This window comes from Aphis gossypii, chromosome 2 (assembly GCF_020184175.1).
Source record: "Aphis gossypii isolate Hap1 chromosome 2, ASM2018417v2, whole genome shotgun sequence".
In the NCBI taxonomy this organism is placed as follows: Eukaryota; Metazoa; Arthropoda; class Insecta; order Hemiptera; family Aphididae; genus Aphis; species Aphis gossypii.
In genome coordinates, this window is record NC_065531.1 from 44,624,449 (window position 1) to 44,638,597 (window position 14,149).

The 14,149-nt window shown below is 27.2% G+C and overlaps 1 protein-coding gene across 3 annotated transcripts; it reads right to left on the reverse strand.

Moving 5' to 3' along the window:
* Window positions 1-121: 121 nt before the first annotated feature.
* LOC114124838 (ubiquitin carboxyl-terminal hydrolase 32) lies at window positions 122-10,677 on the reverse strand. 3 transcript variants are annotated; one of them, XM_027988268.2, is made up of 32 exons: window positions 10,422-10,677; window positions 10,015-10,221; window positions 9,777-9,904; window positions 9,617-9,722; window positions 9,420-9,541; window positions 9,192-9,351; window positions 8,419-8,658; window positions 8,189-8,323; window positions 7,992-8,116; window positions 7,760-7,933; window positions 7,561-7,692; window positions 7,399-7,490; window positions 7,093-7,324; window positions 6,797-6,986; window positions 6,555-6,727; window positions 6,331-6,487; window positions 5,520-5,658; window positions 5,348-5,453; window positions 5,111-5,284; window positions 4,835-5,009; window positions 4,388-4,539; window positions 4,105-4,312; window positions 3,673-3,737; window positions 3,429-3,593; window positions 2,749-2,939; window positions 2,467-2,674; window positions 2,222-2,404; window positions 1,993-2,159; window positions 1,868-1,923; window positions 1,457-1,644; window positions 746-838; window positions 122-668 (listed from the first exon to the last, which is right to left on the reverse strand). In XM_027988268.2, the coding sequence occupies exons 2-32, from the start codon at window positions 10,070-10,072 to the stop codon at window positions 498-500; spliced, it is 4,665 nt and encodes a 1,554-aa protein (XP_027844069.2). In that variant the 5' UTR covers window positions 10,073-10,221; window positions 10,422-10,677; the 3' UTR covers window positions 122-497. The 3 variants fall into 3 exon arrangements, with proteins under 3 accessions (XP_027844069.2, XP_027844071.2, XP_027844070.2); XM_027988270.2 differs by having other exon boundaries at window positions 10,392-10,677; XM_027988269.2 differs by having other exon boundaries at window positions 10,296-10,677.
* Between the last annotated feature and the right edge of the window lie 3,472 nt (window positions 10,678-14,149).

The following is a 14,149-nucleotide window of genomic DNA, read 5'->3' on the forward strand; positions in this document are numbered from 1 at the left end:
TTAATTATTCAGAAACATAACATAAATAATATAACAAATAATAATAATAATAATAATAATAATAATTTCACATAAAAAAATGTATGGGAGCTCTAACAGACTAGAAAACAATGTAAATATACAAAGTTACAAGCAACAGTATAATAATAAAATAATAATAAACATTATATTATGAATGAATTGTTCCAAAATTTTTGATCTTATTTATCAAAATTTAATTTTCTTAAGTATAGTAAAAACTACTATTATAGTAGTTTATTAATATGGAATGCATTATTAGCAATATACAAATAAAAATGTGCAGACTGTGATTAAGATTGGTAACTTTTTTAATGGCATAAGTAACCAGCAATCATTGCAACATTACTTAATCATCGTTATGGCATTTCATCACTTTTTTTTTACAAAATAATAATAAAAGTAACAAATTCAACTCGTGTAAAAATATTCCAATAAATTTTTTTCATTGATCTATAAAAAATATATAAGCTCAAAGATTACATCATAGTACAAACTTTTTTCAAGTCAGAATCAAAATCTTGATCAAGGTCCTTAACATCAACTGGAACACGTCCAAATACATTGGGCATATATTGATTATGACATAGACCTTCACGTTCATAAAACAACATGTATGCTCCACTAGTATCTATTTCACCAGTGACTTCCTGAGAAAGGCATGTAAAATTTATAATTTTTTTAATTTTATTTAATAAATTTTATTCACTTAAGTTAAAAACTTTACCTTACAACTACTGTCATTATAACAGTACCATTTTCCATTAGGATTGCAAGCATACGATACATAATGACCACCTCCCAGAATTCCAGAGTGACACTGTTTAAAAACAGAATATTATATGAAACATATGTAATTTTGAGACAAATGTATCAATGACACTTTATCAGTTATCACAACTACCCATATAATTTTCTGGTAAATTAAATATTACAACAACGGCCACTGGATGAATGTAGTGTTAAATTATTATATAAGTAGGTTTGTCCAACAAAACTTAAATAGTAAAGCATATAAAAACAATGGTCCAATAGGGTATTACTGTTAGGTTATATTATATATTTTTCACCTGAAAATCTGGAATTGACCACAAAAAGAAAATTTACTAGCTTTTTAAAAGCGTTTACCACGAATCCCAATTATAAAAATTAATTATTATATATTTTGAAAATATAATATGAGATACTGTAAAAAATAAAAATAAATAGGCATCTATGTGTGTTACAGAAAATTGGCTTATACTTTACACATTAAATTTTGTATGACAGACTTATAATACATATATTTTTATCACGCAGATAACAAAATTGTCTTGAAATATTATAACACAGTATTAATCTGTGATGTTATCAATAATAAAATAAAATTAACTAGAAAATTGTAAAGGTAGTCATGATAAATTATAAATTCTAAAAAATATTATTTTGAATTAATTACCACAACAGCATATAAATTGTACTTCAAATCTAATGGGTTAAATTCACCAACCAACTTATGCTGATGAAAATCTTGCAAAGCTTTATCATCTATTGGTGTACGTAAGAGAGAAGTAGATTCTAACCTTTTACGTTGTGAACCTTCCAGTTCATTCAAGCGACTATTAATATTTAATGGACTATCATCATCTAAAATATAATTATAAATATATTTAAAATAAAAACATTGTAGTTCATTTTCTAACGGTTTCTTATTCAATAGTTCTACACAATATTGAATTAATGACTTATATATTTTATTAAAATAAAAAATATTTTTATGGTGATAAATCATTTATTACTCAATTGCAATAGAAAACAGAATATTTATCTAAAAACCATTTTTATTTGATTTTATTAGAACATATCTTACCAGTATTTAACAAAGCAGATTTTAAATCTTCTTTATTGTTTGATGGATATTGCTCTCTGTTAAAATAATAATAACCATTTGTTAAGTGATTAGATGAAAAAATAGATTTATTTATTTATATTTACCTTAGATTTTTAGTTGTATCTTGTAACTCTTTGTTTCTCAAAACAGTATGTTTTGGAACTGAAGCCAAATAATCTGTTGGATCAAAATCTTTGTAAGGAAATTTTACCACTTTATGTGATTTTACCCACTTTCCTTGAAGGTATTGAAATCGTTTTAGATGAACAATCTAAAAAATAATTTATTTATTAATTAATATATATATAACTTAAATTATATATAACGACTTACCAAAATTGGAGGTAATCTCCAAATTTGTAACTTTTTAGATGCTAATTGGTGGTCTTGACATGTAGAACAATAATACTTTTCAGCTTCACTAAGTTGTTCTTCTTTAGTGAATGCCGCAAGGCACGATTCAAGACTTATTGGTTCTGTGTGTGAACACTGAGACTCACCAACACATTCATGTTCCTTTAAATAATTGTTCTTAGTCAATAAAATTTATGTTAGTATAAAACAACTTAAAAACTTACAGACTCTTGAGAGGTTTGATACCGTAAATGTAGAGCTGTTGGATCCCAATCTATAGCAATATGATTTGCAGCAAAATTAAAATCAGTATCACAACATAAAATTGTACATCCTCGGCAGAATCGATACCAAGGGCACCATGCGCAAAGTGTTCCTTCTCTGTTGACAGCTTTCAAAACAAAAGGAAATTCATAGCCAAGACTATCATCACTAAAATAATTTAAAATAAATCAATTATTAATGATTTGTTATGCATTATATTATATGATTATTAGAATTATTACCAGTCCATAGCATGATTGGGTACTGTAGATTCAGATGGTGGCAAAGGTGATACTAATCTAGCTACTTGTAGCCAAACAGCTTGATAAAGATCTTGATTTGTAGTAGATTCATTACAAGGTAATATTATTGGTAAACCAAAAATACTAGGTTTACTTTTATGAGCAGATATAAAATACACATCTTGTCTGATCTAAGAACATAGTGTTATTATTAAAAGATAATTTTGAAATACATTATTATTTTATCATAACAAAACACAGTTAACTGAGTTTTTTTTAAAAAATATATCTACCTAACCGTAAGCGGCAAGTATGGTAGAATTTAATATCTTTTGAAATGTATATGTTAAAATAAATTATTATATATTTATAGAGGACATCTTACATACGTACAACATAGACAAAACGCATTTATGCAGTCTGAGTAGAACTCGCTTAATTTTGGTTCTAGAGTAAATATACCAATTATAAAATTGAATTGTGATAATATTTCTGGGGGAAAGAGGTTCAGTTTTTTTTAAAAAAAATTTAAATTTTGAAGAAGTTAAAGGTCATTTAAAAATGTTGACATTTTCGCTATTTCTAAACGATATATATAATGAATGTTATATTGGAAATAATGGAAAAAATACAGCAAAATTAAATATCAAGAGTAATAATTATTTTACTATTATAAATACCATTTTCCTGTGCAATGCTACAACATAATTTGGAGTTTGGTGGATTGTATCACCACTATCAGTCAAACTAAAACTGCTAGCACTGCAATTCCCACTGTCTGCCATTGTAGTATGAATAGGTTCTTCTAAATTTATATCTGTGTCCATTTGAGATCCACTAATACTCTAACAATAATAAATACTATATAAATACCTAAGTTTAAATATAAATAATGGGTAAAATTAATATAACAAATAAAATTACATCTGTATTATCAGTTGTTGAGATGTCTTCATTTAAACTATTGGTACGATTACCATTTGATTGCACTATAAACAATAATAAAATTAAACAAATTAGAATATTAATAGTAACTAATGATTGAATAATGAGTGGCAAAGTCACGCTTTAAAATCAATATTTCAGAATACTGATATTTAATACATCAATGAAAGTAATAGATCATCAGTAATGTCATCTTTATGTATTTACAAACATGCCAAATATTTTTATTTTTTAATTCAATTACTGATCTAACTTTTAGTATTCATAATTTTTAAAGTTGACTTTTATTGCCTATATATGTATAAATTAATATATTTAAAAAATACATGTTTAAGTCAAATAATTACATATTATATAGTATAGTATTTAATAAATAAATAACCATAAATATAAATCACCATGAAAGTTTACCTAATGTATTTCCTGGCCTAACAGTTCGTTGTATAGTGGTAAATGTTTGGGCAGCTTCTCTTGGAGTACCAGATTTAGTTGAACAAATAGACGAACGTTCCTCATCACCAGACATTTCTGAACCAGGACCTACCGATGTAGGTGGAGGTAGCTCGTATGCATACAATAAGCTTCCAGGTTTAACTTTTTGTTCATCAACAATAATATTCTAATAGAACAAATTAAATTTATATTGGAAAGTTAAAGCTTATTGCACATATTTATAAAAATTATAAAAGCTAACTTTAATTTGTGCTCCGATTATTTCTGCAAGTTTTAAATTATTAGCAGAGATTCCACTTAATGAAGAAAGTTTTGATTTAACAACGGAATGTTTATCGTCAGCATTCATCCGTAAACCATACTTCACAGGAACTGTTCCATCCAATTTAATCACTAATAATTGTATAAAAATATTAATAAACAATTTTAAATTAAAATAAGTTAAGATATTCTAGATAAGTTGTTTAATTTTATTTAGTTCTAAACTTAGAATAATTTATTTTAAGCTGTTAGAACAAATACAAAATACAATTATACAAAAGTTGAAATAATATAAATGTTGATGACATACTAAATTGTACACGCCATTAGTCATTACATCATTTTTCTTATGTTAAAAAAATATTTTTTAAAAAAACTAATAGAAAATATACTTTATTTGAACTAAGGTATATAAAACATAAATTACCAATAACTTGAAGACACACATATGATTCCATTGGTAAAGGCAATGACAAATAATTGAATGGATCAAATCTAACTGACTCGTGACCACATTTTTTACAAGTAACCTTTGATTTTAATTGACCATGAAATAAATCTACCACAATTGATTTATTTCTCACAATATGATTTTCCCATGCCTAATAAAAATAAAGAACAATTAAATCATAAATAATAAAAGCTGTATTTTTAAGATAAATTATACATAAAAATAAACAAAGAAAAAACTAATAAAACAAACCTCTTCTGCAACTGTAACATCAGGTCTTCCTTCACTATCTGTTAATTCTGAATATGGCTTGCCATGTACTCGATTCAGATCTTCATGTAAACCATCTAATAAGAAAGCAAGTAGTTCTTGAGAGTCGTGTTGTTGAAAACCATTAAAGCGTGGTGCATACTTTCCAATTGTCCACTATAAATAAAAACATCAAACCATTAATATTATATCTACAAAATAATAACAAAAATAATTTACTCTTAATTTAAGAGGTGCTATAGTTTTAGCAGTTCCTCTCCAAATTTCATGAATTAAATCCCCATAACGTTTAGCTATACATCCTTTCATACCTAATGGATTAGTCCTAGAAAATTAATTGAATGATTAATAAATTGGATTCAATTTCATTTAAAAAATGAAAAATACATACCGATTGAGTTCGTAAAGATGCATATCATTGATAAAATATTGCGTAAGAAGTCTAGTATTGCTTACACATTGTAATGCAGCATTCATAAAACAAGTATTACCTAAATTGTTTAGACCCGTAGCTCCTTTTTCAGCAGGTACTATAATTTAAATTACATAAAATATGTTTAAATATTATATAAAATAATGCTGTATTTTTGTTTTTATGGATTATAATAATGAAAACTATAAAAAATATTTAAGTAAAAAAAAAGGAATAGTTATGGTTCCATTACCATAAATTAAAAACGTAACATTGCTTAACAGAAAAATATATTGAAAACCAATTTTCATTAAATTTTAAGCCAAGCTACTTAAATCTTTTCATAAATTATTTATTTATTTAGTATTTACTTTATGAACTACATAATCTGAATGTCTACAAAAAAAAACATTATAAAATAAATACATTATGCATTCTTTGTTTTACTCTAAATAAAAATGAAAACAAATCAAACAAAATTATTTTTTAATAAATAATAAGTTTAAATCTGCTAATCAAGAACCCTAACATTTTAATAGATTATTTTGTATGTGATTACTACTTTTTTTTATTATTTTAATAAACCTAAATTCATATTATTTGGGATATTTTATGTATGATAAAAAGCTAATGCATATTCTATAACACGGTCCATTTATATGGATGTGTATCATACTACCACTCCAAACATGTCTTATTTTTAATTTTCCTCACTCTAATGACACATATGAACTTAACCAACGTTAACTAAAACACTTGCACAAAAATATGAAACAGGATAAGAACTTACATTGTTTACATTTATCACCAGAGTTAATAGAGAGAGAACCGATTTCTTCGGGCCATGTCAAATCTTTGTTTCTTATTTCTATAATTATTTGATCTTCATCACATACACCTAATTCTTCTAAAGTTTGATCTTCGTCTTCTATTAATACCATATTATTCTAAATAAACAAAAAATATACATACATATTTATATAGATCAATAATTTCATTTTTTAAATTTCAAACCTCGTCATGAAAATGCCAAAGCCTCATATCTTCAGCTTTTAATTTCAGTCTAACACAAAGGAAATCATATACATGTTTAACAGTTGATAACTTGCTAAAAGATGCAGTGTATGCAAGATATCGTCGTGGCATAGAATTCACTAAATTTGATACATAATTGTAACCAGTTGAACCTTAATTCAAAGTGTTCAAAATTATTATTGATGTTTTAAAACAAATGTTACTATAATGTTTTAAGTTACTTAATGCTGCTGCACCATAACCTCCAACTAATCCTGACCATGATCCTGTATTAGGTGTTGGTGCTCTAGCCACATTAGAATTAGGACCTGACCCATTACTTAATGTACCATTATGATGTTTCAGTAGTCTTAAATTTAATGGATAGAGTTCTAACTCAGTTTCTCCTGAACCTCGATTAGATTGAATTACCTAAAAAATATATAATTATTAATAAAAAATAATAATACATTATTTTAATATTTAAAATTTTTAAAAGCCTATTTTGTCAATTGACTCAAAATTATATTTTATTGACCTGTCTAGGAAGTGCTGGTGAACCTCTATACCACTGTACAAGTGCTTTCCATAAAGAGTTAGGAACCAACTGAAAATCTCTGCCACGTAACAGCATATTTCGTTTTAGTTGACCTCCTTCGCCTGTCAATGATGTTACTTTTGTGGTTGGCACAGACACAAGACCAGAATTATTTATTGGACCAGGTCTACTAAGACTAACTTTTCTACTCAAGATTGGAGATTGAGTGGGACTAAAATAAATTATAACAATTATTTAAAATATTAATCTTAATGATAAATTGGTTTTATAAAATTATATACTAACGATTCTTGCAAAGATGAATAAGAAGTAATTGAACCAACTCTTCGATGACCACCAGTACTAGGATCCAGAGAGGTTATTCCAGTGACAACTACCTAGTATCGCATAAAAATCAATTAATACCTAATATGAATATTGATTACTTATAAAAAATAATATACATACGGAAGATATATCGAGAGCAACACTGTTTTCAAGAGACGATTGTGATCTTTTTGATGAAAGTTTTAAGCTTGATGTTTTTGAAAAAGAACTAGTACTCTCAAAAGAACAATAGCTAGACATTTCACCACCATTCTAAAATCAATAGTTAACTAATAAACACATGAAAAAGGGTATGAAATATTTTCTTCATTAGCTTTACCTTGGATGTATTTGAAACATAGTCATTCCAGTTTCGCCACCAATCCATTGAAATTAAATACCAGAGCTGACCAACAGCTAAGCCTCTACGTTCTTCACGTTCTAACCAGCCTTTTACAATTTCTCCCTCCTCAACACGTGATATAGGTCTCAAACCAAACACAATATGGCAAACCTATAACATTTTTTTTTTTATACATTACAGGCTATTAGGTCAAAAAAAATCTATTTACTTGGAAAATTAAATTTAAAAAATCCATTGGTAATGAATTATGAACAGTCCACATCAAATATTCTCCAATTGCAAGACCTTTGTCGGTAGAACGTTTGATTAAATCAGATACAATAATCTCTTTTACTAAAAAATTAACAAAATAAAAGATATTTTAATAACATTTACATAACTAAACAAATAAATTATGAATAATACCTGATTCATCAGTAGCTGCTTTATTTTGAGTTGCTATATTATCTTCACAAATGAAAAGCATAACATCAACCATTTTAGAAATTTCATCTTTTGATAAATAGCCGTCCTGATCATTATCAAATACTTTAAAACAAACTAATGAAAAAAAAATTATTAAAAAATTTAAACAGTCAGACATCTTAGACCTAAATATTTGATCTTTAATTTCAAGTAAGAAAATTATAACTTACATTTCTGTCGTTCAGTTAAAGGTCCTCTACAAGCAGCTGATATTCCACAAGCCATTTCTTTAAAATCGATGTGACCATCCATATTCTCATCAAAAGCAGCAAACAAACCAGAGCAGACATTTAATGGCATGGGTGGGCTTATCAAAGGAATCAAAGTTTTTAAGTCCAATTTACCCGAAGAAGATTCACCTTTTACTGACCAATAACATTTTTCTAATTCGATAATATCTGTTTCTTCCACTAAAAAAATTATGTAATACCTTATGAAGTCAGGTTAAAGATACATTCAAAGTAATTATTGTTTAAGAGATTCTCCATTATAATTAGTTCTACATGAAAAAAAAGTTAAGCATATTATACAAGGCAATTAAGCAAAAATAATATATATTTTTTTTTTTGATTCTAGAATTTTAAATTTTTAAGAAAAAATCAACAAACTTGTAATAATAATTATTACTTACACTAAATTATTAAGAATATTTTAAAATATAGAATAATTAAAAAAAACTTGCTTGAGTTCCATTATACTATCTTAAACATTAAAATTTAGAACATCAATTTTTATAATTTTTATAGTATTTCTCCTAATTTTAATAACAATACATGTTGTATTTACTATCAAAATTCTAATACCCGGTTGAACTTTATTAATAAAATCATTTTTACTTAAAATATAATATATAAGATGTAAGGATGTAACACAATAATATTAATGAGTAATGATTAAAAATGTACTTATAATTTATTTTAACTAAAATGCATTAAATACTTACAATGAGTTACTCCAGCAAGTGTTTGATAGAAAGTTGGCATTTCTAATTCATTACTCAAAGAAACTGAACATGGTTTCGATAGTAACCATCGACTTAATGATGTAGCGTCTGGATGTCTTGTTAACCAGGATCTGAATTCATCATAATTGACACGATCTTGCTGAAAGTATTATCATTGCAAATTAAATAAATATTTAATTAGACATGTGAAAAATAAATATAACTTACCTCTGAAAATAAGAATTGAACATGTTCTGGTACAAAAATACTCTCAGAACCTTGGATAAGTCTTTGAAATTCATCTCGTAAAATAACATTTTCATTTTCATTAGAATATAAATTAAATAAAACTGAAAAATTCATAAAATAGTTATAATATAGATAAACAAATGACAATATCTTGATTTCTTAAATTAATTACTTACATTTGTATTTTTCTTCATTGGTACCCAGAGTCAACAGTACCAATCCACAAACTAGATCTTTGAAAATAATGCCTTTTATAGTACCACCACAGGCTGAATATATATACTATAAAATATTCCATTTTAATAGGTATAGAAAATCAATAGCTTAATAACATACTTCTGCAATTGATAGTGGAACCCCATCACCAAGTACTTCTTTAATGAACGAATGCTTAGTAATTGCTCCATTTACTGGCGACAGTCTTTTAAACGCTTCTCTCAGTCTCTTTATTTCCGAATCACTAACTAAAATACATGTACATGTTTTCAGATTAACAAAATAACAATAATTACTATTGAACGAGCATGATAATAATATAATAAAATATTGATGGTTAATTATATTATGTTAGTACTTCTTTTAACCGCATCCTCATAAGTAATGCAGCTTGGTTTCGAATCTTTAGCTCCCATGATGTTAAACTTGTCGCCCGAACTAGTAGTTGCATGACACAGATTGATTTCCTGGTGAGCGCATTTTGCGTCGATTTATTTTGTTGGCTTTTCGAACAGCAGCCTCACCACCTTCAAATGCGAAAATCGCAATTTTGCAATGAAAAGGACTGATAACAAAAATCAAAACGCCATAAATTATTATCCGCCATTACTCTACTAGGTGATAAAAAAAAACACGAACAAGTAGTTTATTTATTCTTTTTTTTTTTTTTTTAATTCAACTAACTGATATTATACATGTACTATTATTTGGAATTAGTTTACAATTAATACGAACGTATTATGACGTAGAAAATCGCGTAATTACATCGTCATGTTCGGGAAAAAAAATCAGTTTTCCGAACGACGACATAACATTATAATTTGTTGTCGTTGTTATTGTTGTGTTGTTGTTGTTGTTGTTGTTGTTGCTGTCGTGATCGTGATGTAACGATCGAGGACGAGACAAGTGCGCGGGTCCTCAAACTGACAGATTGAGAAATTAATAATGACTATTGACTGAATAAGCGACGACGAGGGCGAAAAGCTCACTTATTGGTGTAATGATGGTGTAGTACATGTTATGTTATTATAATAGATAACAACATTTCATGGCCAAATAATAATAAGAGTGACATGCTTGCGAGATAATAAACCCACGTCATGTGGTCATGTGTTGCCTGGCGAGGCGGAGCGGGAAATAAATATTCATGGAGGAGACGACGGATCGATTAGTGTCCGGTGAGGACGATAATAATAATTATTGGTAGGTACTTAAAATTTTAAAATATTATAATAGGTATAATCGTCACTCTATCCGTCTAATCTTTTTTCTATGCTATCCGTCGACCGTAGGTGTTCTGTACAGCAGCTGTGCGGCGTGCGCAGAGTGATACATAAATGATTTCGGTTTATTAGTATATTACTCGCTTTTCACGTTGTTAGATTGGTTTAATATAGTGATTACTGTTATTAGTTAGTAGTTATTGCTGCAGTTTCATACTAAGTATTATGCGATTGATTTTACGTCTTTAAGTATGATATTATGGTAATTTATGGCATAGCTTGTGGGATAATAATTTAAGTCACATAACTTTACCTACCATATCTAAACTATAATATTATATTATAAAAATAAATACATACACATGCCATCAAACACGCGGTATTGTCGATTTTCGTGAATATAAAACTCAAAATTGGTAATAATTAATAATATATTAATTGTCATAAATGAAAAATTTAATAGTTAAATGAAATCATAGAATAATATGTTACATACTTCTATATTCGTAAATAGCAGTACTTAGGTAAAACACTAGAAAAATTGTTATTTCCTACAACATAGATACAGATTATTATTTCATCATTTTCCAACGAAACTTTAAATCATAATTGTTGCGTATAAAGTTCCCTCCATTTATATTTTATATTTAAAAAAAAATACAACGACGAAAATAAGCCACAGTAAAAATCGTGGGAGTTCCCTCCATTTACTTTTTCCTTTTTATTTCTGTAGCAATTTATGAATCGATTTTTTTCATATATATATGGTTTGAGAATCTATATGGAATGTTTCTCATGTACTCGATCGTAAGTAGTGCTGTAGTAGCATAATTATAATTTAGAATGCTCATGGTACAATAATGCAGCTGATCATTTAGTCTTACACATTTTAAAAAACTAGGGTATAAGAGTCATGTACAGTGGCGTATTTAGGGGGAAGGCAAGGGGGGCAATTGCTCCGGGCAGCATTTTTTTGGGGGGCAGTAAATTTAACTAGACTGTTTTATTTTTAAACTGATTTAAACGGTTGTAAAAAAAATGTGTATCCAGGGCAGCAAAATCCTAAATACGTCTTTGGATATGATAATGTATCTCTATACTGGTCCCGGCTATAATAGGTTAAATTAAACTTATAAATAATTTATAACATATTAAACTGCTCTAAATATATATAGTGCGTATAATAGGTACATTTCATCTGTTCCACAATGCAATTATTGTAAGTAACAGACGTTAACGAGCAAACACTGCACATAAAATATAATCTATAAGCGTGTATCAACAATTTTTCTAAACATTAAATTAAATTTATTTTAAAGCAATTTAATTTTATATGGACATATTTTTTTCAAAGATCGTCGTATTTTTAAGTTTTATACTAAAAATGATCTGTTTTTTAGATTCCATACATTCCTTGATTGACCTTCTAAAGCAGGGATCTCCAACCTCTTTTTTATGACGGGCCAAATCTGAAAAACGTTTTTTCATTGCAGGCAAACATTTTTTAATGATTAAGGAGATAATGAAAATATGAAATAGAAGAATAAATAATATATAACTACTAATATATTATTTTCAAAACATAAATTAGCTTGGCGGTCCGTAAGTTGAAGACTCCTGCAGTCCTACTCTAAAGACGGCTGCATGTTACTTGCGTCTCAAAAAAAGTTATATTTTTCAGGTAGTAAATTTGACCGGTAACTTGTGTCCCGTTTTGGGGACGCAAGTCGACTGCATAGTTTTTATTGATATTATCTACTTTAATCACTAAAATCGATAGTTCATAAACTATTGTGTAATAAACCTCGCGCACTATTTGACGTATTTGTGGAATACTGCATGGGATAGGGAAAGTTCGGTTTGTCGATACAATTTATCTATACCGATCATGGTATATTATGATAATAATGTATTCATATGTCTCAATTAATAGCATTAATACTAAAACATATTATAGGAAAAAAGCATTTAAAATTAGAATTCTTAAAAAAACAGATCGAGTTTAAAAAAACCGAAATTTCCTCATTACATTTTATAATAAACGTTTCATTTAAATTTATACCACACTTGAATCGTACAACTTACACCATGAATTTCGTATATTGATATTAATGATATAATATGATTTTATGAAACTTTTATAATATTATAAATTAAAATATTAATAAATATCAATGTGTTTTTTTTATTAACATATTAATATCGATTATATCGATATTTTCGGGACGCAATTAGGTTATAAAATAAAAGTATACCACCATACTGGGACACAAATAGGCTATGTCTCTTTTTAAATATTTTTATGCGAGACGCAATTCACCTACTGATATTATTTTCGGACAAAAGTAGTATATGCTCCCCTAAAGTCATATAGGCTCATAGGCCATAGCTTATTGTCCGCCATGGCGCCATCCCGCCCTAATGATATCGCCATTGCATAAAAGACGGTTTATTTCGTAACAATAATAAAGTAACTGTATCATTCATTTTTAATGATTAATTACACTAATTATGTCATAATAATATTATGACATTTTTTTAAAAACCTTTCCTCCATCTATAAATATGTTTTCTCTAGTACCTATGGTTGTATCTAATGAGTAAAATACTATGTGTACCAGTAAAATGTACATTGATTTGAAGTCTAATACTTTGAGAATTGACGATTAATGAAAATTTAAATTTTATTTTGTTTTATTCGGCAGAATGAAATTTGTTAGAGATTTTTTTGAGTGTCAGATATTATTTATTATTATAATAATATATTACATTATTATAACATAGTAATAAATAAAAATGTTATAGTATGTTATCGCACCAATGGGTCGAGTGTTGATTACTGTCTTAAGAGACAATCTGACATTGACATATAGTGAAATATAATAATTTCAATAAGCTATAAAAGTATTAATTACGTTTTAATTGCTATTTATTATAATAAAATGTGTTGGATTACACATGCAGCTTAATAATGTTACTTCTCCGTATTATTATACTATTATATCGTAAGACAACTCAGCAATTTGTAGACTGAAATTATCACAATAATTATATATTTTTTTGTATGTATACATATATAAAAGTTTTGTTAAATTTGAGATCAAAACTAATATTCTATTTTCGAGCAGATTTCCATTTATAAATGAAGCATATCAGCTAGTAGCTTGAATGAGTTATAAGCTAGTAGCTTGAACGCTGTATTCTGTAATTATTATTATGATACATATTGCAATTATGGTAATTATGTATAATTACAATTTATAGGAGTAT